We start from the raw sequence: 25,283 nt of genomic DNA on the forward strand, positions 1-25,283 counted from the left end.
CTTATCAAAACGAAAGTTCCATATTTTTTATATTATCTAATAACTAAAAATAAACAAATACATAAAGACAAAAATATGAAATAAAATTTAATCATTTAATAATCATCTAATTTTGTTAACAAGACATATAGAGTATTCTTTAACAATCTTTGATAGTTACAAAATCACGATTACAATCTTTCAGTTGTCTATAAAATTGCAAACGTGAAATAAACATTATTTTCCATCAAACTACACACGGGCTCCTGTGGCGGATCTAATAAGCCGAAATGGTCGGCATTGGACTATCTCATTCTATTTGTACTATAACATAATGATTATCATACACAAGTGACATCGTAATAATCCAATGGTACAAAAAGTCTTTCGGAACTATGCTGCTCGTCAGACCACTCACACCTAGCAACGTTTTGTTGCTTTACATGGACGTCGAAACTCACTAAAAGAGTGACAAAGTCGACCATCTCTCTCTCTCTCTCTCTCACACACACACACACACACACATACACACATGTTTATATGGAGCCTCTCACGCACATATGATGGTTACTATGGAGGCTACCGTCAATGTGTACCACAGTCGAACCACCAGATTCGACCTCTGCCTTCATTTCTCTCCCTCCCTTTCTGTCACTTTCGAATTTCGAACTATATGTCTCTACTAGTGGCGCTTATTGTGGAGACTGAGGAGTGGTGGTTAACTGCCATCAAAATATTAATAATATAGCTTTTATCATCAGAATAACCTCATCTCTCTTGCCTCCTTGGTAAACACTCCAACAACACATAACTTCTCATTCTCGATACTCATCTTATATTGTTGTTGGACCACCACCGTTGGTGGTGATGGTGGCGGCATTATGATATATACTTCAAAGTTAATATAAGATTTAAAATAGCTTTTTTACCTTGATTTTGGTTAGTTTACTATTAATTTATATTATTGTCTTATATAAGAATATAAGATAATAAAATTCTTTAAATCAAGTGGTTAGTGGTTGGTTATAAACTAGTTTTAGTATAATCAATTTAACTTTTATTAATATTATAATCCAATCAACATGATATTATGAAAGATACGGTCTTCAAAATGGTAATTACTATATTGCACGACCTATTAAACCTCAATTAATTCCTCCATTTTTTTGGAAATGGCAAATATCATTAAAAAGGGACACGAATAGCAAGTGGCTAAACCGTGACCAAAATACAAAGACAAAAGAAAATGTCAATGAAGGAAAGAAAAGAGAAAAAAACATAAACATAAAGAAAAGGACAATGAATTATAGTTTTAGATGTTCAAATGGTGAGTAACTCCGATCAATCCAATTCCCGCACCCATGAGAACTCTTGTGATTGCACCATGAAAAGGAAGTAGCAATGATGTTGTCTGCTACAATAGTTGGATTAGCTTTGATATTTTTAAATACCTTGTCATTCCTAGCGAGCCAAATGAACCAAATTAGGCAGAATAAGATTGAACTTCCAATGGATTTCCTTTTTATGCAATAATCCCAATATGAGACAGAGTCTAAGAGATCCAGAATTCAGTGAATCTATTAGCCTGTAACCCACACCAATTAAAGATCCACGATTGAACAGTTTGAGCGAATTCGCAGTGAAGGAAAAGATGTTCCACCGACTCTGTGTTTTTATTACATATTTGGAATGTACAGACCCCTGATCAATAATGATTCTGCCACGGGAATCCTATTCAATACAGTGCGCCACACAAAACATTGGACTTGTAGTGGTATGAGTTTTAACCAACATATAGTGGGACCTTTATATGAGATCAGTTTGGAATCTATAAGACGCCTCATGCGGTTGACTTTGTATTCCCCACCTGTTGTCAATCCAAACCTGAAACCATAAGAACTAGTAGTCGTATTGATTTCTATATCGCCAATGTTCTTATAGAGATGTAACAGTTCTTGCAGTTCAATGGGGTTAGAAGGCTCATGTTTCCAAACCCAGGAGAATCCAGATTCACATAGTCGATCACCAAGGAGACAACATTTGATCGATTCAAGAGCATATAGATGAGGGTATTTTTGTTGAAAGGGAGTTGTGCCACACCATACATCTTTCCAAAAGAGAATTTTGAGATCAGAACTTGGAATAAGGTTAAAGAGTTGTTGACTGTCAATATTCATGACATCAAGAGCCATAACAACTTTGGAGATATTACACCAAACTCTAGTGGATGTATTTCTGGCGATATAAGTAGCAGGTTTCTTTCTCAGATTGTGAATGCTGGAAATTACATCTTTTCAAAGACTCCTCTGATCATTCATCAGTCACCACCACCATTTAATCAACAAGGCTAAGTTTTGTGCCTTTAAAGTCGACACTCCCAACCCCCCATCCCCAATTGGGGCAATATTCTTGGACCAATCAACCCAATGTATATTGTTCTTTAACTCACTTCCACCCCAGAGAAATTTCCTTCTAATCTTTTCCAATGCATCGATGATGCCTTGTGGAGCTTTGAAGAGAGACATGTAGTATGTTGGGAGGCTATTTATGACAGATTTGATTAATATGATTTGGCCTCCAAATGAAAGAGCCTTGGCCTTCCAATCAGATAGCTTGGCTTTAAATTTTTTGATTATCCGTTTCCAATGTTTAAGTAAATTCATGTTTGCCCCACCGGCACCCCGAGATACGTGAACGGGAAAGTGGCAACTGAACATCCCTAAATTCTGGCCATGTCCTTTTGTTCAGAGTCTGAGATTCCCACACTAAATAAACGCGATTTCAAGAAGTTGACTTTCAACTCGGAAGCAATGTGAAAGCATTTGAGTATTGCAGACAGGTTCTTGATGCTTGATCTATCCCATTCACCTGCAAAAATCACATCATCCGCGTAAACTAAATGGGATAAGGTGGGGAAAATCATAGGCAATTTAATTCCTTGGATCAGGGCCTTTGCACAGACGCTTTTTATAGCGATGTGTAATCCTTCCATCGCAATGATGAAGAGGTATGGTGATAGCGGGTCTCCCTGTCGAACGCCCTTATAGATTGAGAATTCCTTCGTGGGTGATCCATTGACTAAGATTGATGCCCGGGAAGAGGATAGACATTCCATGATCCAGGTTCTCCATTTATGACCAAAATCCATTTGTTCCATAATGCAGTTTAGGTATTGCCTGTTGACAGAATCCAAAGCCTTTTCGAAGTCTACTTTAAATAAGTAAATCTTCTTGTTTGATTTTTTGGCCCTAGAGTGTATCTCGTTCATGATCAAAGGACCATCCAATATATTCCTCCCTTCTATGTATGCTGATTAAACTTCATTCACCACTGAGCCAACCACCTGTTTTAACCATAGTGCTAGCAATTTGGCAATGATCTTATACATGCATCCAAGTAAGCTGATGGGTCTGTAGGCGCCAAGGTTTAACGTATCTGAGACTTTTGGTATTAAAGGTTATAAAGGATGAGTTGCAGCCTTTTGCAATTGAACCGGTGTTTTCAAAGTGCCTGATGAAACGAATAATGTCATCCTTCATTAAGTCCCAATTGGATTTTATGAGTTTGAAAGAGAAGCCGTCTGGACCCGACACTTTTTCATCGCCACAACACCACACCACGTTTTTGATTTCTTCAATAGAAAAGGGAGATTCCAAGAAATATTTTTGATCTGGGGTGAGCTTTTTAAAGTCATGGCTGAAGAATTTCGGCCTATCAGGCCAATGTTCATGGAACTTGTCTGCATAGAATCTATGAACTTCTGATTTGATTTCCTGAGGATCTGAAACCCAAGATCCATTGATAGAGATCCCGTGAATATTAATCCGTACTTTTGCACTTCCATATCAATTTAGTCTCAAATCAATCTTTTTTTTGAACGGCAGTCTCAAATCAATCAGTATGATTTTCATTTTGGTAACAAATCGCTCAATTTTAGTGAGTGCCATTTTTGTCATAACAGACATCCAATTAGAATTAGTGACCAATTTCAGGAAATTAATGACCGGATTTAGTGACTACCAGGGTTTTTGACCATCAAAGTTTGGAGACTAATTAATTATTAGTTCGCATTTTTGAAATTATGAAGGCTGGCTGTAGTATTTTTTTGAGCTAAATTGCTGTCTAATGATATTTTCTCCTGTATTGAACATTTCATTTTATAATATTTAAGTGCATATGGTATGGGCCGGTTACGGACATGTTATGGATGAGGTGGCAATGAAAACGATGTCATAACACCATGAACACCACCCCTGGTGCATGTTAAGGATGCGTTGTGGCATTTCTTGTTGTAACGAAGATGTAATAAAACGAGAAATGTGATTGGTTATTCATATTTTCGACTACGAATGTTATTAAAAAAATTAATTAATATTTTTTAAACTATAAATATATACTATCTATTCATTTATGTATTTCACATCATTCTCATATTTATCTATACTTTATACAATTCCAATAACTTTAAAAAAATTATGATGGTTACGTACAATGATGATGAACAATGTTATCTAGGAAAAAAAATTATGTATTTATTTTTGTCTTTTATTTTATTTTTTTTTAAATTTGGATGTTATGTTCAATTTAAATAGTATGTTTTGTAAAAATATATTTGTTTTAGTAAAAAAAATCGAAAAAAGACATGGAAATTAATGGATGTTATAACTGAAAGACTATACAGGGGAGAGAAGACAATACAGGAAGCGTGTGGAGAAGAAATATAACAGTGAAGAAAAAAACCCCAACTTGAGTGTCTCAATCAATATACTGCAGAATATATGGAATATACAGAGTAATTACAAGGGTAAAATAGGAAATACACTCAATTATAAGGCAAAGATTCTGCCTTAATTACATGACATAAATGCTTGATTACCAAACCTAACAACCATACTAAAAATATATAAAACAAATTCTCTTATTACAATATTTACGCTTACACCCCCCTCAAGTAAGACGTCCGTAAGGGAGGCGCAACTTGACAGATAAAGCATTAAACCTGACTTTAGAGAGGCCCTTTGTGAACAAATCTACTAACTGATCATCGGTGGATATATAGTGTAACTTTAAAAATCCACGAGTGACCAATTCTCTTATGAAATGATAATCTATCTCAATGTGACGGGTACGGGCATGAAATACTAGATTGCGAGCCATATGTAAAGCTGATAAATTGTCACAAAAGAGAGAGAGAGGGGGGGGGGGGGTGAAGAAAGATATCCAACTCACGAAACAAGTAAGAGAACCATCTAAGTTTTGTTGTAGTAGTAGCAAGGGCACGATATTCAGCTTCACTGCTTGACCGTGAGACGGTCAACTGTTTCTTGGCAGTCCAAGATACAAGATTTGGGCCAACATAGATACAAGTACCTGTTGTAGATCGACGATCATTCGGATCTCCTGCCTAATCCGAGTCAGAGTAGGCTCGAATGTGGAAAGATGTTGACACGTAGAATGACAAACCCTCCTGTAGTGTTCCTTTAATGAACCTTAGGATACATTTAGCGACTTTTAGATGAGAGGTACGAGGTTGGTGCATGAATTGACATACTTGATTGACTGAAAATGCAATGTCTGGTCTCGCAAGTGTGAGATATTGTAGCCTACCAACCATGCTGCGATACTCAGTTGCATCTGGAAGTAGTTCACCCTCATGTAATGACAATCGAGAATTGGGAGCACTAGGAGTAGTAACCGGCTTGCATCCGGTCATGTTGAATCTTTCCAAGAGATCCAGAGCATCTCTAGTCTGTCTTAGCTGCAAAGTGTGACAATTTCGAGTAGCCTTAATGCCAAGGAAATAATGTAAGTTGCCAAGACGACGACTGTCAAAAGTGTTGTATATCACATCAATGAAAAAGGAAACAATGGAAGGAGAGGATCTGGTGATAATTTTATCGTCGACATAGATTAGAAGAATGGTAGTAGACTCATTCATGTGTTTGATGAATAAAGAGGAATCAGATTGGCTGTTAAAGAATCCTTGGTGTAATAGAAAATCATGAAGTCGTTGAAACCATGCCCGTGGACTTTGTTTGAGACCATAAAGGGCACGGTCTAGTTTGCACACATGATCTGGGAAGGATTTAGAGATGAAGCCCGGTGGTTGCTTCATATAAACATCTTCATGGAGAATGCCATTGAGAAAGATATTTTTAACATCCAATTGGTTGATATCCCAACATTGAGCATGGGCTAAGGAGAGAACAGTACGAATTGTTGATGGTTTAACCACCGGGCTGAATGTTTCTGCATAATCAAGTCCTTCCTGTTGGGTGAACCCTTGTGCCACCAATCGATCCTTGTGGCATTCAAGGGATCCACCAGCTTGTCTTTTGACCTTAAAAATCCATCTGTATCCCACAACATTCATACCTTGATGAGAAGGAACAAGGTGCCAAGTCTTGTTTTTATGTAGTGCAGTAATTTCCTCTTGCATTGCATGTTGCCAATGAGGAAATTTTGATGCTTGTTTAAAAGTTCAAGGTTCAGAAAACACGTCATCTAATTTGGTGGCAATCAGACCATGTGGCAATGGATGGGGTGATGTTTTCTGGTAGATATCAGCAAGAGACCTGATTTTGAGGGTTGAGTTTAAACTATCTGGACTTTCAGGGGCTGGATGTGTAATACTTGAAGATGCAGGTATGGCAGGTGAGGGAGTGCAAACCTCAGGAGTGAATTTTTGAACTTTGGGTGAAGATGATGTAGGGGTGGCTGGTGAAGAGGATGCATCTGGATTTAAGTTTAGTTGTGATGTTTGCCCAACGCATGTATACTGATGGTCACCTGGTATTGTTGTAGGCGTGGTTGGTGTTGGAGGATTAGGTGTTGGAATTAGGTTTTGTGTGGGAGTTGTTTGCTTAATATTTGGATTGTGGATTTCTATAGAGTTTTGAGCTACTGCAATGTTGGGTTGTGAAGTGGCAGGTGAGTTTGAGTTTGAAAACGGTTGCTGCATATTTTCATCCATATGGTTGGTCCTCAGTTGTTGCTGTGTTGGACCAAGTAAAGACCCTGCACTTTTATTTCTCAAAGGAAAATCCAATTCATAAAAAACAACATGTCGTGAAACATAAACACGACCATTTTTAAGTCCAAACATCTATAGCCTTTGCGAGTATTATCATACAGTGAAAATTTGGAATAAACACGACCATTTTCATCCATAGAGGTTTGTGCAAATTTGTAATAAACAAAACATTATTCAACTTACAGAAACGATTTTTATGAAGGAAAGCAGATTTACCAATATGAGAGATAGGTAAGCTTGTGCCATTACCAAAAGTCACTGAATTTTTACCTGAATAATGAGAATACTCGGACAGATTAGAGGGATCCGATGTCATGTGGTTTGTAGCACCCGAGTCTAATACATAAGGCTCAGATTGTGAGACGTATGCAACATTGTTGCATTGTGCACAAACGCTTGCATCATGACCATATTGATAGCAAAGTTGGCATGGAGAATCGTGGTCAGGTTAGTGCCCCAAGTGAGATGGAGTGGGTAAAATTCCCGTGCCATGAGAACTTCCTCCTCTGAATGATCCTCTTGTGCGACCACCACCACGTCCACCTCTATAATTTCGACCATAACTGTTGCTCCATTATTATCCAACCCAATTATTTCTTCCCTGATTTCCGCCTCTACCAGAATTAGGGTTACCACGACCACGGTTCCCCCTGTTACCATTCCCGTTGTTATTGGGACGAGACGATGACTGAGGTTGAGAAGAGGAGGTTTTAGTTGCAACTAGGGATGTAGCCTGCTCAACTGGAATTGCAAATTTTTGTTGTAACTTTTCTTCTTTAAGAAGCAATTTCGTCAGTTCATCAAGATTGAATGACTGTCGAATATGTGAAGAGGACATAGAGGTGAGAAATTCTTTGAACTCGGCACCGAGACCACCAAGAATGCGTTGAATAAGTTCATAGTCTTCAAGAGGTTTTCCTGCAGCAGTGAGGGAATCAGATATAGTTTTGGCTTGGAGAAGATAATCTGAAACAGAGAGATCAGTTGGTTTCTTCAAGTTGTGGAGACGGTCCTGCAAGTTTTCAATTTGGATAGCCGATGTGGAGCCAAAACGCTTCGCCAGAACACTCCACGCCGCCGACGCAGTGTCACACGAGTTTAAGTAAGGTTGGATGGCAGGGGTAATAGTGCCTTTTATCTAACAATAGATCAAGTCAGTCGCATTCTTCCATTTGTGGTGATCTGGGTTTTCTTTACCATCAGCTAAGGTTTTTGGGGGTGGGTTTGGGTCAATAACAAATAATAGTTGGTGGGCTCATAGAAGGGTTTTGAAGAGGGTACTCCAGTTTACAAAGTTCTCTTTGGTAAGATGAGTGTGAGCCATGATGGCATTAGGGTTGTAAAAAACGGGAAGAGATTGAGAATTAGTCATTCCTGATGAACCAGAATCGTTAGTCATGGTTGATTCAGAATCCATGACCAGCTCTGATACCATGAAAGACTATACAGGGGAGAGAAGACAATATAGAAAGCGTGTGGAGAAGAAATATAACAGTGAAGAAAAAAACCACAACTTGAGTGTCTCAATCAATATACTGCAGAATATATACAGAGTAATTACAAGGGTAAAATAGGAAATAGACTCAATTATAAGGCAAAGATTCTGCCAGGACATAAATGCTTGATTACCAAGCCTAACAACCATACTAAAAATATATAAAACAAATTCTCTTGTTACAATATTTACGCTTACAATAACATGTTCTTAACATGGTAACCATTTCCTCAATTGATGTTATAACACCATGGCGGATGATGTGGCATGTGAGGTGGCACCAAAATGATGTAACATGTTGTCCATAAGCTTTTTTAACATGTGGATACCTTGGGGACTCATGGCATAAGCTTAATTGCACTATTACAGTATTCATCACCATCTTCTATCTATAAACCATTGCATGATTGATCTAGGTTGTAATTAAATTCTAGGTCATAAAATTGAAGAGCGTATAGTTATAGAATCAGACATTTTCGTCAATGGAATATTGGTGTTTTGCCAAATTATCACACATCATATTAAATATTAATATCTTGACATTTCAAAAATCTTACCGAATGGATTGTCAGCATAATACTTCTAAATGATCACAAGGGTAGTTTCGTCATTTTTACATAAACAGGGATAACATTGTAATTTAATTAATTTGGTAGTTAGAAGTTAGCTAAGTTTTTTTGTGCTCTGTAATGTCTTTCCATTATGTATACAGATTGTATCTCTTTCATTTGTGAGAATTAATGGAAAACATTCTTCTCTTATATTCATTCTTCTCTTCATCTTGTTGGGTTTTCTATTGGGTTTTTTAGCCCATGAGGAAAGCCCACTTTTTTTAGCCCATGTATATATATGTGGGACATGCCCTAATTTCACTAACACACAAAAAGGTTTTCAGCCACCAAGAGAGCAAGAGAGAGTAAGAAGCAAAAGAGGGTTTTTCTTAATTCCCGTTTTTGAAGATACACCTACAGTGTTTGGTAATTTCCCGGAGATCCAACGGTCCGTTTCCTTTTGTTTTTTGGACAGCAACTTCCTAACACCGAGGCCTTCAGATCCAATGGTTGGATTTCCGTGATAAGCTCCAGAGACTCGGGAATCGTCGCCTCTGTTTGCTGCTGGAAATCAAGAACGTTTTTGGTGATATTCTTCTTTGTCTTTGCTTATTTGATTCCATATGCTTGATGTGATTTAGTTCCAAGTATATGATGATTATTGTATGCCTCTAGTACATCTAGAGAAGATTTTTGTATTGCTCAAATATTGGTGATAGTGGATTTGAAGCGGCTCTAGTAGTCCCGTGGTTTTACTCTCCTTTCTTGAGAGGTTTCCACGCTAAAATTCGGGTGTCGTTATTGGTTGATTACTTATAGTTTTGGGTTGATTATATTGATCATATAACTTGCATTGGGGCTGTCTTGTTGCAAGTAAAATATCCTATTTGTTTGCATCCTAAAAGGTTCATTCAAGACAGGAATAGTTTAGTGAAACGAAGTATTATTCCGCATTGTTGTTTACCGTTGTGGCTGTGTTATTCCCATCATATTGGTATCAGAGCGTGGTTCTTGTTATTAGGTTACTTGTTTGAACAATGGAAGCTAATACAAATAGGATTGTAAATTTGAATAGTTCTAATTATCATGTTTGGAGAGACAAGATGGAAGACCTTCTTTATGTGAAGGATTATTACATGCCTGTGTTTAATACTGAAAAACCCGATGATAAAACAGATGCAGAGTGGAATATTTTGCATAGAAAAGTTTGTGGGTATATTCGACAATGGGTTGATGATAATGTTTTGAACCATATTAGCACGGAAACTCATGCTCGTACTTTGTGGAACAAGCTTGAGCAGTTGTATGCTCGGAAGACCGGGAACAATAAATTGTTCCTAATTAAACAGTTGATTGGCTTGAAGTACCATGATGGAAATCCTATTAGTGATCATTTGAATTCTTTCCAGGGAATTATTAATCAGCTTGCAGGAATGGGTATCAAGTTTGAAGATGAGTTACAAGGTTTATGGCTCCTTGGCACTTTACCAGATTCTTGGGAAATTTTTAGGACATCCTTGTCCAACTCTGCACTAGATGGTATTATCACCATGGAATTGGCTAAAGGCGGTGTTTTAAATGAAGAGATGAGAAGAAAGTCACAAGGTTCCTCTTCACATTCAGATGTCTTGGTCACAGAAAGCAGGGGGAGAAGTCAAAGTAGAGGTCCGAATAACAAAAGGAAGCATCGCAGTAAATCTAAAGGAAAGTTTGCTGACTATGAGTGCAATCATTATGGTAGAAAAGGGCACACAATACGATTCTGCAGACAATTGAAAAGGGAGAACAAGAAGGCAAATTACAACAATCAAAAGAACAACCACAAGAAAGATGATGGTGGTAATGATACTGCTGAAGTTAACACTGCTACCGAAGAGTTCTTTATTTGTTGTGATTATGATATGGTCAATCTTGCACATGATGATTAGAGTTGGGTTGTTGACAGTGGTGCTACTTGTCATGTGACATCACAAAGGGATTTTTACACATCTTACACTCCTGGTGATTTTGGGAATGTTAAGATGGGTAATAATGGGTTATCAAAGATTGTTGGAGTCGGAGATATTTGTTTGAAGTTTGAGACTGGGATGGAGTTGGTTTTACACAATGTAAAACATGTTCCAGATATTAGACTTAGTTTGATCTCTGCTGGCTTACTTGATGATGATGGTTACCATAGTACCTTTGGTGGTGGCATTTGGAAACTCACTTGGGGTTCTTTGATTGTGGCAAGAGGTGAAAGAAGCTCAAAGTTATACATGACACATCCGAAGATCTCCAAAGAATCGATCCATGCATCGATACATTGTGACATGACCGATCTGTGGCATAAGAGACTTGGTCACATGAGTGAAAAGGGGATGTCTTTGTTGTTGAAGAAAAATGTGTTGACCGGTGTGCATGATGTGAATTTGAAGAGATGTTCTCATTGTCTGGCAGGTAAGCAAAATAGAGTTTCCTTTAAGAGTCATCCTCCTTCCAGGAAGGAGAATATACTTGATCTGGTACATTCCGATGTATGTGGTCCCATGAAGACTAGGACACTTGGGGGTTGCTTGTATTTTTTCACATTCATCGATGACTATTCAAGGAAGGTATGGGTTTATACTTTGAAGACTAAAGATCAAGTATTAGATGTGTTTAAGCAGTTTCATGCCTTGGTTGAGAGACAAACTGGGAAGAAATTGAAGTGTGTTCGGACAGATAATGGCGGTGAATACATTGGTCCTTTTGATGCTTATTGTAGAGAGCAAGGTATTCGGCACCAAAAGACTCCTCCAAAGACACCCCAGTTGAACGGTTTAGCAGAACGGATGAATAGAACTTTGGGTGAAAGAGTTAGATGTTTGCTTTCACATGCAGGATTACCTGATTCTTTTTGGAGAGAAGCTTTGAATACAGCGGTACATGTTATTAATCTTACTCCCTGTGTTCCTTTGTCTTTTGATGTTCCTGACAGGGTTTGGAGTGGAAAAGATGTTTCGTATCGTCATTTACAGGTCTTTGGATGCAAGGCTTTTGTGCATATTCCCAAAGATGAAAGATCAAAGCTTGAAGTGAAGACCAAGCCGTGTATATTCCTTGGTTATGGCCAAGATGAATTCGGTTACAGGTTATATGATCCAGTTCTGAAGAAACTCGTAAGGAGTCGTGATGTTGTATTTGTTGAAGATCAGAGTTTAAAAGATATTGAGAAGATAAAGATAGTTCCTCAATATACTGATGATCGTGTTGATTTGGATCATGTTCCCCCTCAACATTTTGAGCCAATTAATGAAGATGTTCAGAATGATGAACAACATGGTACTGATGACAATGATGTTCCAGAGCAGTCGGGGTTGGATGAGGATTTTCATCCAGAGTTACCGGTACCTGATATACCACCATTTGTCCCACTTAGGCGGTCTACGAGAGATCGTCCTCCTTCCACCCGTTATTCTGCTGATGAGTATATTTTAGTCACTGATGGGGGAGAACCTGATTGTAATGCAGAAGCTATGGAAGATGATCATAAAAGAGAGTGGGTTGAAGCTATGCAAGATGAGATGAATTCCTTGCATGAAAACAATACCTTTGAGTTGGTGATGTTGCCTAAAGGCAAGAGAGCTTTGAAGAACAAGTGGGTCTACAAAGTGAAGACTGAAGAGCATACCTCACGGCCTAGGTACAAGGCTAGATTGGTGGTCAAAGGGTTCAGTCAAAGAAAGGGTATTGATTTTGATGAGATTTTCTCTCCAGTCGTGAAGATGGGTTCCATTCGGGTGATTCTTGGTTTGGCTGCTAGCCTTGATCTTGAGGTTGAGCAAATGGATGTCAAGACAGCTTTCCTTCACGGTGACTTGGACAAGGAAATTTATATGGAGCAACCTGAAGGTTTTTAGGTTAAGGGCAAAGAAGACTATGTGTGTAGGCTTCATAAAAGTCTTTATGGGTTGAAGCAAGCACCAAGACAGTGGTACAAGAAATTTGAGTCAGTCATGGGTGAGCAAGGCTACCGCAAGACTACTTCAGATCACTGTGTTTTCTTCCAGAGGTTTGGTGATGATGATTTCATCATTTTGTTGCTTTATGTTGATGATATGTTGATTGTTGGCAAGAATGTAGAGAGAATTGTTCAGCTAAAGAAACAATTGAGCAAGTCTTTTGCTATGAAAGACTTGGGGCCGGCAAAACAGATTCTTGGCATTCGGATTACTAGAGATAGAGCTTCAAAGAAGTTGCATATGTCACAAGAGCAATACATTGAGAAGGTGCTTTAGAGATTCAACATGGATAAAGCTAAAGTGGTTAGTTCGCCCCTAACTACCAACTTTAAGCTGACTGATAAAGATTGCCCTTTTACTAAGAAGGAGATTGAAGAGATGGATATAGTTCCATATGCATCATCCGTTGGGAGTTTGATGTATGCCATGGTGTGTACAAGGCAAGATATTGCCCATGCAGTTGGTGTTGTTAGTCGGTTTCTGTCAAATCCGGGAAAGAAGCATTGGGAAGCAGTTAAGTGGATTTCCAGATATCTACGTGGTACTTCCAAATTGGGTATAACATTTGGAAATGGAGCACCTATGCTTGTTGGTTATACAGATTCTGATATGGCAGGAAACAAGGACAACATGAAATCCACTTCTGGATATTTGATGACTTTTGCAGGGGGAGCTGTGTCATGGCAGTCACAACTGCAAAAGTGTGTTGCCATGTCCACCACTGAGGCTGAGTATATGGCAGCAACAGAAGCATGCAAAGAGTTATTGTGGCTGAAAAGATTTATGCAAGAGCTTGGATTTATTCAAAAACGCTACATGGTTTTTTGTGATAATCAAAGTGCCATTCACCTTGCTAAGAATTCTATGTTTCACAAAAGAACAAAGCATATCGATGTGAGGTATCACTGGATTAGAGACGCACTTGAAGACAAATTGTTTGAACTTGAAAAAGTTCATACTGATGATAATGGTTCCGATATGTTGACTAAAGTTTTAGCAAGGGAGAAGTTGAAGATATGTTGCTCGATCGTCGGGATGGCGAACTCTTCCTCATAGGCCAAAAAGGGGGAGATTTGTTGGGTTTTCTATTGGGTTTTTTAGCCCATGAGGAAAGCCCACTTTTTTAGCCCATGTATATATATGTGGGACATGCCCTAATTTCACTAACACACAAAAAGGTTTTCAGCCACCAAGAGAGCAAGAGAGAGTAAGAAGCAAAAGAGGGTTTTTCTTAATTCCCGTTTTTGAAGATACACCTGCAGTGTTTGGTAATTTCCCGGAGATCCAACGGTCCGTTTCCTTTGATTTTTGGACAGCAGCTTCCTAACACCTAGGCCTTAAGATCCAAGGGTTGAATTTCCGAGATCAGCTCCAGAGACTTGGGAATCGTCGCCTCTGTTTGCTGCTGGAAATCAAGAACGTTTTTGGTGATATTCTTCTTTGTCTTTGCTTATTTGATTCCATATGCTTGATGTGATTTAGTTTCAAGTATATGATGATTATTGTATGCCTCTAGTACATCTAGAGAAGATTTTTGTATTGCTCAAATATTGGTGATAGTGGATTTGAAGCGGTTCTAGTAGTCCCGTGGTTTTACTCTCCTTTCTTGAGAGGTTTCCACGCTAAAATTCCGGTGTCGTTATTGGTTGGTTACTTATAGTTTTGGGTTGATTATATTGATCATATAACTTGCATTGGGGCTGTCTTGTTGCAAGTAAAAATATCCTATTTGTTTGCATCCTAAAAGGTTCATTCAAGACGGGAATAGTTTAGTCAAATGAAGTATTATTCCGCATTGTTGTTTACCGTTGTGGCTGTGTTTTTCCCATCACATCTTTCTTCATCATGAAATTCTACAATGTATCAGCTTGATCTTGTGAACTTCTTCCGCAAATCATTTCAATCTCTGTTTTTCGATCATTTTTTTTACAATGGCTGCACCACAGATTCCGATTGAATCTTCAGCAATCGACATTTCTAGCCCTTATTACCTTGGTTCTTCAGATAATCCTAGTGCAATTCTTGTTTCTACCGTTTTCACTGGAGTTGATTTTCTACTTTGCTCTATCAACAAAGAATAAGCTTCAATTTGTTGATGGATCTCTTCCACCACCATCAGAAAATTCCCCAATGTTTCCAAAGTGGTCTCGTGTTAATTCAATGGTGATAAGCTAGCTTCTTAACTCTCTTCACAATGAAATCTCAAAGAGTGTTCTATTTCTCCCAACTGCGAAAGAAATTTGGTCTGAGTTACATCAGAGGTATGAACAATCAAACGGTGCTCTTATTTATCAAATTCAACAGCAGTTGTATTAGATTTCTCAAAATTCTGATGAATTCTCAACTTACTTTACCAAATTAACAAAAATTTGGGATGAATTACGTGCTGTTCAAGAGATTCCTACTTGTTCTTGTGGTGCATCTGGTAAAATCCAAAAATATCTCGAAGATCAAAGACTCATTCAGTTACTTATGGGATTGAATGAATCCTATAAAATTATAAGAGGTCAAATCTTGATGATGAAGCCTTTGCCAAGTTTATCCACTGCTTATTCTTGATCATCCAAGAAGAAAGACAACGAGATATTCATACTTCTCCCGCAATCAACAATGATGCAATTGCTATGGCTGCTACTATAGAATCGCAATTTCATTCTTCAAAGAAATCTCTTACATGTGCTCATTGTAAGAAAACAGGCCATAGCAAATCCCAGTGTTACAGGCTCGTTGGATTTCCATCCACCTTCAAATTCACAAAGACAAGAAAAGAAGAACCAAAATCCAGTAATCAAAATGTGATCACAACTACTTTTGGATCTATCACTCAAGAGCAGTTTCAACAACTTATGCAAATGCTCAACAATCACTCCATGCAACCAAACACCAGCCAGGTCAATTCTTCCATATGTGAAAACTCAATGAATCCTGATGGTAATTCTTTTTCATTTGAGAGTTTTGTTGCCAATGTATATAAATCCTCTTCTAAACTTCAACTATATCACTCATGGATTATAGACACAGGCGCTACAGATCACATGTGTTCTAATACAGATTTCTTTTCTTTTTTAACACCAATTTCTCAGTCTCATTCGATTGGCATGCCTAATGGTCATCACACTTCAGTTTCATTCATTGGTGATGTCAAATTACATGATTCTCTCATTTTACATGGAGTTCTATATGTTCCAGATTTCAAGTATAACTTGATTTCAGTTTCCAAATTATCACCTCATTTGCAAACCTTCACTCTTTTCACTGATGAAGCATGTCTTTTGCAGGACCCTTCACAGAAGCATAATCTTGCTCTTGGAGTGATTGACAAAAGAATAAATGATCTTTATGTTCTTGATCCTTATGATTTTAGTAGTACTTTGTCATACAATGTATTTGTATTCAAGTCTTATAATGACTCTCATGCTTTTGTAACAAATTCTACTCTCACTTCCAATACCATTTTGTGGCATAATCGTTTTGGTCATATTCCTATTCATAAACTCAAAACTCTTTCTTTGTTGCCTTCCAATTGTGATGAACATTGCTTAAAATCATGTGTTATTTGTTCAAAAGCTAAACAACACAAGCTTCCATTTCCTGCTAGCATCTCATCTACTACAAATCCTTTGAACTTATTCATGTTGATGTTTGGGGTCCGTATAAACATCATACTCATGATAAATTCAAATATTTTATAGCTATTATGGATGACTATAGTCGATACACATGGATTCATCTACTGAATCACAAAAGCTATGCTTTTACTCTCATCAAAGCTTTAATTTCTTTGATTAAGACACAATTTGATGCCAATATAAAGTCAATCAGAATAGATAATGCTTTTGAACTTGGTTCAAGCAATGAAGGAATTGATTTCTTTCAAGAAAAAGGTATCATTCACCAAAGATCCACACCACATAATCCATAACAAAATGGCATTGTGGAAAGAAAGCACAAGCATATTTTGGAAACAGTAAGGGCATTATACTTCCAATCAAGCATTGGTATTTCTTACTAGGGTGAATGTATTAAAGTTGTTGTTCATCTTATAAATAGAATGCCCACCAAAGTTCTAAAACAGAAATCTCCTTTTGAACTTTTATACAACACAAAACCAGCTCTTCAACAACTAAAAGCTTTTGGTTGTTTGTGTTTTGTTTCATCTAATCCAGTTGGCCATGACAAATTTATGCCAAGAGCACATCCTTGCATTTTTATTGGATATCCTTATGGGCAAAAGGCTTACAAAGTTCTTAATTTGGTTTCTAAATCCATTTTTGTATCCAGAGACATCAAATTTCATGAACACATCTTTCCTCTTCATTCTTTCAAATGAAGAAGTTTTTTCTCATCCTTCTGTTACAGCTCAACCAATTCCACCTCCTAATCCTCCTCCTTTATCAATACCTACTCGACAAAGACAACCACCCATAAGGCTTCAAGATTATGTTTGTCACGATGCTATCTTAGAAGGGCAGTTTGGTAATTGTGATCATACCATCACCAGTTTGTGCATTGTTGATGACAATCTTCATTTTAAATCTTGTAATCCATCATCTACATCTTTTGCTTTTCATGTTCAAACACATGAAAAAGAACCAGCCTTTTATCATGAAGCAAAAGGAATACCTGCTTGGGAAGAAGCCATGGCAAAAGAAATTCAAGCTTTAACAGAAAATCAAACATGGGACATTGTTCCTTTACCTAAAGGGAAGAAAGCCATTGCATGTAGATGGGTGTTCAAGGTCAAATATAAGGCCGATGGCACAATTGAAAGACACAAAGCACGACTAGTGGCTAAAGGTTTTACTCAAAGAGAAGGCATAGACTATCATGAAACATTTTCACCTGTTGTCAAATTTAATACAATCAGATGTTTAGTTGCTTTGGCTGTAAAAAGAGGGTGGGATATTCATCAATTTGATGTAAATAATGCTTTCTTGCATGGTGATTTACATGAGGAAGTATACATGAGACTTCCACTTGGTTATAAAGTCTCTTCTCCTTTAGTTGTTTGCAAGCTCAAAAAATCTTTATATGGTTTAAAGCAAGCATCTAGACAATGGTATGATAAATTGTCTAAAACTCTTATCACAAAAGGATATTCCAGATCAGCTAATGATTATTCATTATTCATCAAGAAGTCTTCTACTTCAATGGTTATTATTGCTATATATGTTGATGATCTTCTTGTAACTGTAAATGATCCAACATAAATTTTGAACATCAAAAACTCTTTGCATGACCAATTCAAAATAAAGGATTTGGGACAAATACATTACTTCCTTGGATTGGAATTCAACAAGAATGATACGGGATACATTGTTCATCAACAAAAGTTTATCAAAGATCTTTTACAGACTTATTCCATCATGGATCTGCCCACCACAACTATGCCTTTGCCAGCAAAGCTCCAATTGGTTCATAACATGGAGAATCCTTTAGTAGATCCTACACTCTACAGGAAATTAATTGGAAAATTGAACTTCCTAATGCATACCAGACCCAGAATGGCTTTCTCAATTCAACATTTGAGTCAATTTAATCAAACACCATCTCAATCTCATTATGATGCAGTTATTCATGTATTACAATACTTGAAGGGGACAATTTCTCAAGGTTTGCATTTCAATAACAATTCATCTATCAAGCTCGAAGTTTTTTGTGATTCAGATTGGGCTGCATGTCCCATTACACGAAGATCAGTCAGTGGCTTCTTTATACTTTTTGGTGGTACTCCTATTTCTTGGAAATCAAAGAAGCAACTCACTGTGTCACTTTCTTCATCTGAAGCAGAGTACATATCAATGCGTAGAGTTTGTGCTGAATTAGCATGGATCAGTCGATTATTTGAAGAACTTCAAGTAGAAATTTGACACCCATTCCATTAAAATGTGACAATCTTTCTGCAATTTACATTGCAACCAATCCTGTCTTCCATGAACGTAGCAAGCATATTGAGGTAGATTGTCATTAGCAGATGTATTCACGAAGAATTTAAGTGGTATTAATCATAAAGATGTAGTTTCCAAGCTTGGTTTCTCCCCATATCCACCAGTTTGAGGGGGGGGGGGGGGGGGGGGGGGGGGTCAGCATAATACTTCTAAATGATCACAAGGGTAGTTTCGTCATTTTTACATAAACAGGGATAAACATTGTAATTTAATTAATTTGGTAGTTAGAAGTTAGCTAAGTTTGTTTGTGCTTTGTAATGTCTTTCCATTCTGTATATAGATTGTATCTCTTTCATTTGTGATAATTAATGGAAAACATTCTTCTCTCAGATTCATTCTTCTCTTTATCTTTCTTCATCATGAAATTCTACATGGATAGCCCACACAAAACCATCAAATTAAAGTAGTACTTCAGATCCACTCATATATATTTCAAATCAGTAATTGGTGTGGATACTGAACTCATTTTATTGTCAATATTAATGTCATAAGAAACAAGCTTTGTCAGCCATGAGCTTTTCACTGTTGGGATTTTCCTTCGAGATTATATATTCATAAGGCATGTACAATTCACATTTATTTATAGCATTATACAAAGAATTCTAAAGATCGTAAGACCCCGAATTATAATAAAAGAAAATAATGTTATATATTAATAAACAACCAAGTAAACAACACTCCAAAGTACAACCAGAAAATGGAAATGTTGCCATAAATAAGAAATCTAGCAGCAGATGCAACAACGCTAATACAACACTTCTGGAGAGGTTGCCTTACTATCAGGAAAATTTCTTGTCATGCAAAATGTTAGGGTTTCGAAGCATCTTCATCATCAAAGTCGGCTGATATTTAATTAACAAGGTCGTCATTTCAACATTATGTAATTTAAAATAAATGGCAGGGTACGTAACGAATAAAGATTTCTTGTGATGATTTGCCAACGTTTCCTTAGTTTGTCAAACTCCATTAGAGAGTAGCACGTAGTCTCTTTTCTTTTATATGCTAAACTCTATATCAAGTAACTTCGATAATGCATGGCAGGCTGATTAGAGAATCCAGGAGAAGCAAATGTGACTCTTTTTGGCAAATAATATATAGCCACATGATTAATTAATTAATGAAGGGATATGGATCACGTCCAAACAAAACATACCCTATCTTCAAAAACGACTCGATCACTCGACTCTTATCCCATTATTTTATTTGGAAAATAATATTTTAAAATCAATTTACTTTGGACAAACACAAATATGGGCAACGCATCGCGTCCAAACATTCTTTATCTTCAAATAAAACCAATATTAATGCAGTCAACAATGTCATAACAATTGCCACCTACTTTCTTGATATTTTCATATTTAGATTTCCCCGGAACTTCCTATATTCCATCTAACGAACATCAGTTGTGAAGTTTTTCCATTCATGCTTAATCATCATCATATTGTGATTTGAGCATTTTTTTTCAAGCTTTAATTTGCTGATTTTACATCCATCCGTGAGGTTCCTTTTGAAGGAAATTTTTTTAGACTCTAATTAAGTAGAGGGCCTTGCACTGGTAAATGGGTTAAGATGATGTATTTGCTGCAGTCATTCTCTAAAACCTATTTCATAGATTTATCAAGAAATTTAGAAGAGAGCTAGCTCCAATCATGTTCAAGATCAACATTTGAGGGGCGTTGACTGTGCCTTTGGCTTTGGAGGTTTTTTCAAAGGCCATCAATCCTTTTGATTGATGTTAATATATATCTAATGAATAAATCTTGAAATCAAGCTAAGAAACTCCTTTTTCTTTGGATTTAATGAATCCAATTCGTTGGCTCGGAGAGCTATTAGAGAAAACACATTGGAGTTTCGTGGTTGCTGTTGTGGTGATTTATGGTATAAATCAAGGGTTTGGTTATGCTCTTGCTAAGGTAGGCACAGACTACTACATGAAAGATGTGCAGAAACTCCAACCATCTGAATCACAGGTTTACCTACAAATCGCCAGATTTCCATGGTTTATTAAGCCCGTTTGGGGTCTTTTTACAGATATTGTTCCCTTTTTCGGGTATCACAGGAGGCCTTATTTTATTCTTGCTGGTAATTACCCATATATAAATATATATATGTTCATTCATATGCTAGTATAGTTGCTTGCATATATTGAATTACTTGAACGTAGCTCATTTTTTAGTTTGGCTCAATTAACTAGAGATATGCAACATAAAGCTCAAAATTGTTGAATATAAATGCCTCCTTCTTTGATCCTACTGATAAAGCAAAAACGTGTAGATATAGTATAATATTATACTAAAGTTAATTACTCCTTTAGGTTCATAAAAACTGCAACAATCTGCCTAGAAACAACTATAACTATATATTTGCCTATTGGTCTCTTGCAATTTGATGGTGCGGATTTTTTTAAAGGAAACAATACAAAGTGATTTTGCCTATATGAGGTTACTATGGTTCGTATCATGATTATCTGTACAAATTTAAAGGATTTTTCCCCGTATAAGGTTTCATCGATTTATTAATTGAATATTTGCAAAATTTTCAGGCATTGTAGGAATTCTATCGATGCTTTTCTTGTCATTGCATGAAAAGCTTCATATAGGACTAGCATTGCTGTCTTTAATGGCCGGGAATGCTGGAGGGGCGATAGCAGATGTGACAGTTGATGCGTGTATAGCACATCAAAGTGTTACTCATGGTTCTCTTGCTCCACATATGCAAAGCTTATGCTCCATGAGTTCTTCCATAGGAGCTCTTATCGGATATTCTTTGAGCGGTGTCTTTCTTCATTTAATTGGTCCCAAGGTTGCTTTCTTTTTCATTTTCTATACATGTAAATATCGTAACACCTTTTTTTTTTTATAGATATCCAATGAGAATTGATACATTTTTTTCATGTTAAAATTACTTGTATGTGCCCTTCTGCATTTACAGGGAGTTTATGGCTTGCTAAGTATACCATATGCCCTCATGTTGCTGGTTGGCATTTTGCTAGATGAACAACGAGCTTTAACTGATTATAGACAGGTACATATAACTAACCTTTAGAGGGTTTAATTACAATTTTTGTCCTATGGTCCCGATCTTAATTAGTCCTATATGGATCCCAAACAAAGTAAAGGGTTGTCATGTTCTATCCTATTAATTTAATTAGATACTAGATTAATTTAATTAGATACTAGATGTAACATCCGTATAGTACACGAGAACGAGTTTAATAAAAATAAAAGTTTAAGTATAAAATTATAAGCATTATGTAATTTCTAAAGCAATAGTTTTACATAAATACAAATGATATAATAAATAAAGTAATTAATTTAATATTATTCTAGGAGATTTGAAACAAGAAGGAAACAACACTTAAATAACGTTTATTCTGATATTTAATATAATGATCTACCTTACATATATAAACCTTACTAAAATTTGGATTTTAAATTTAAGAAAAATCAAAAATACAAAAAAATAACAGGTGGAAAAAGAATAATTCAAAAATCTTAGAAAATAACATGTGTCAAATTTAATAAGAACATGATATTTGGCAAAATTGATTTTTGTTTATTAGGTTAGAAATCAACATTATATATGGTTGATCAAGTAGGCAATATCGATATGATATCCATTGATCTCTACATATGAGCACCTATATATGCTTTTTGCATTGTATTTGTAATATTTGGAAAATACATTTACGCTTTGTGACTGCTAATTCTGGAAAATTTACATGTTTGAATATCAGGTTCCTAAGAAATTTTGGGATGCTATTATGCGTATGTGGACAACTCTGAAAAGACAAGATGTGTGGGGGCAGTGTTTTTATATGTTTATCTCCTTTGCATTGAGCTTGAATATCCATGAAGCCTTGTTCAAATGGGAAACCGATTCGAAAGCAGGCCCATCTTTCTCCCAGGTGCCTCTCTCTCTCTCTCCACAAATGGACATAGCGTCAAATGTACCAAGGCCGTGTTTTTTTTTCATTAATAAATAATGTTTAAAACATATTTGAGAATGATAGAATGAAAAAAAAAGTGTTGTATAAATAAAATGTTAAGAGTGTTAGTCTTTTGTATGGATAAGTGTTGAATGGATAAACATGTTAGAAATAAGTATTGTACAAATGTAGACTGTTTCTTTGAATGAGCACTAACTATTACTCATATTCTATGTGCAGGAAGTTATTGGTTTTATTTCATCGATTGGCTCAGTCGGATCCCTTTTAGGTGCAATATTGTATCAACATAGTTTAAAGACTCATCCTATCCGAAATCTACTATTTTGGGCTCAGTTGTTTTTGGGCTTATCAGGGATGCTAGATCTTGTCTTAATACTTAGGCTAAACTTAAAACTAGGAATCCCTGATATGTTATTTGTGATTATCAACGAAAGTGTCTTCCAGTTGGTTCAAAATTTGAAGTGGTTGACATTTTATGTTATAACTTCTAAGCTTTGTCCAAGTGACATCGAGGGCACATTCTTCGCTTTGGTCATGTCCATTGACAATTTAGGCAACTCTTCATCAGAATGGCTTGGTGCCTCACTTCTTTGTTACCTAAATGTCACAGGTACACAATTTGATAAGTTATGGCAAGCAATTTTGATTCGAAATGTTATGAGAATTGCACCTCTTTGTTTTTTGTGTTTGGTGCCTAATGGTGGTGAGGATAGTGAATTCGGTTTGAGTAGTTTACAAGATAGTGAAGTATTGGAACCTATGAATGTGGAACTTACACCCCTCATTGCAAGTGCTTCAAGTTGAAATTAGGTTTAAAAGCATTGAGAAACATTTTTTTTAATGTTTTCTTACATTTATTTAGCAAGGGGAAAGATTGGTCCGAGAAAGACAAAATTATGTTATGAAATAAGGTAAAATTGATATGAGGTAGTGATACAAATCCAGTCAGATCGTGTTCCATGTACTAAAAAACAAGGTATAAGCTGGATGAAGTTCGTGAAGTGATTAATCCTGTAGGTTTGATTACATTTGGATGATTGAGTCTTCTCATGACAACGATTTCTCTTGCCATGAACTTGATGCTTTGTGAATCCATGTTATCAAATCGTACTCTTTTTAAAGTGATAGTTTTTAGATTTGGTCCAAGGGCATTTTGTTTATTTAGAAAAAGACTAACTAGTCAAAAGTTAAAGTCAACACCAAAGAACAATTCAAGCATTTTTCGAAACCATAAAGACCAGTGACGTGACATTTTTCATAGAAGTCCTCAAAGTATGATATCTTGCTAACCATAAAGACCAGTTATAAAATTTTGTCTAGTTGATATTGTTCAAGCAATATTCAAGACTCTGTAAGATATGATATTTTTCATTTGAAATCAACATGTCCATCTAAATAATTTGCAATGTGAGACATATAGTAGGATTTAAATTGTATTTAAGTAGTGTATTTATCATGGGAGGTTTTAGATTTGTAAACACTATTATTTTATTAAATTCATTCAAATATTAGTAATTCGATAATTTTAATTTAAACTGTTAATATTTTTTAAGTGTGAAACAAATTTATTGTTGGTTTTTTCCCGACCCATTGTGACAAAGTAGGCATAACAATGTGTAGGATTATGGAGGGGTGAAATACTGAAATACACTAGTGAAGTCTTGCATTAATGTTCCACATGACTAACTAAATAGTTTGCGATCACGGTCGAGAGTAAGATTTGGATTTTATTTAAGCATCGTATCGTATTTAATATTGTACATTTTAGATTTTTTAGGCTTCCCCTGTCATGCCAAAGCATTCACAACAGTTTGTAGAACCGAGTGGGTGCAAATATACTGATATCATAGGTAAGCATTATATTTATGGGTAAATTACACAGATGGTCCCTATGGTTTAGGGTAATCTGTGTGCTTGTTCCATAATATATTTTTTTATTTCGGATCATTTCTACTTTATATTTTTGTTGCACGCCTGGTCACTGTCCATTCTAAAAAGACCGATTTACCCTAACTGATTTATTTTTACATTTTTTTTAAATTACCAGTTAATTAAATATGAAAAAAATATTAACTAAATATATATTGGTTTGATTCAATAACCCACACCACCCCTGGTCATCATCTTCTACCCTCCCACTTACCCACTCCTCCCCTACCTTTTTCTTCTAATCCGTTTTCTTCGGTGAGCCAGCACCACTCCCTCCTATTCCATTCATGGTCTCCTCCATAATAAAAATTCAGCACCTTCACAAAAATGCAAAACTAAAGCCTAAATCTACAAAACTCAAAATCAATGTTAAACAAATCAATAACAATAAGCAAAAGTTAGATCAAATCAATCAA

General features: G+C 36.3%; 2 protein-coding genes across 2 annotated transcripts; one reads left to right on the forward strand and one right to left on the reverse strand.

Moving 5' to 3' along the window:
• Positions 1–6,460: 6,460 nt before the first annotated feature.
• Positions 6,461–7,084, reverse strand: LOC111914423 (uncharacterized). Its single transcript, XM_023910165.1, has one exon. It carries the CDS (start codon positions 7,082–7,084, stop codon positions 6,461–6,463), a length of 624 nt encoding a protein of 207 aa, XP_023765933.1.
• A 13,190-nt stretch (positions 7,085–20,274) lies between these two features.
• LOC111914454 (probable folate-biopterin transporter 2) lies at positions 20,275–24,467 on the forward strand. Its single transcript, XM_023910193.3, has 5 exons — positions 20,275–21,071; positions 21,532–21,791; positions 21,921–22,013; positions 22,726–22,896; positions 23,158–24,467. The coding sequence occupies exons 1-5, from the start codon at positions 20,789–20,791 to the stop codon at positions 23,740–23,742; spliced, it is 1,392 nt and encodes a 463-aa protein (XP_023765961.1). The 5' UTR covers positions 20,275–20,788; the 3' UTR covers positions 23,743–24,467.
• The last annotated feature ends 816 nt before the right edge of the window (positions 24,468–25,283 follow it).

Source organism: Lactuca sativa, chromosome 3, assembly GCF_002870075.4.
Source record: "Lactuca sativa cultivar Salinas chromosome 3, Lsat_Salinas_v11, whole genome shotgun sequence".
Classification (NCBI taxonomy): Eukaryota; Viridiplantae; Streptophyta; class Magnoliopsida; order Asterales; family Asteraceae; genus Lactuca; species Lactuca sativa.

Coding starts and splice junctions, on each gene's coding strand:
- LOC111914423 (XM_023910165.1), bottom strand. CDS start 7,084: ATGTTTGGACTTAAAAATGGTCGTGTTTATGTTTCACGACATGTTGTT.
- LOC111914454 (XM_023910193.3), top strand. CDS start 20,789: ATGAATCCAATTCGTTGGCTCGGAGAGCTATTAGAGAAAACACATTGG. Junction 21,072..21,531: donor GCCTTATTTTATTCTTGCTG/GTAATTACCCAT, acceptor CAAAATTTTCAG/GCATTGTAGGAATTCTATCG. Junction 22,014..22,725: donor CTTTAACTGATTATAGACAG/GTACATATAACT, acceptor TTTGAATATCAG/GTTCCTAAGAAATTTTGGGA.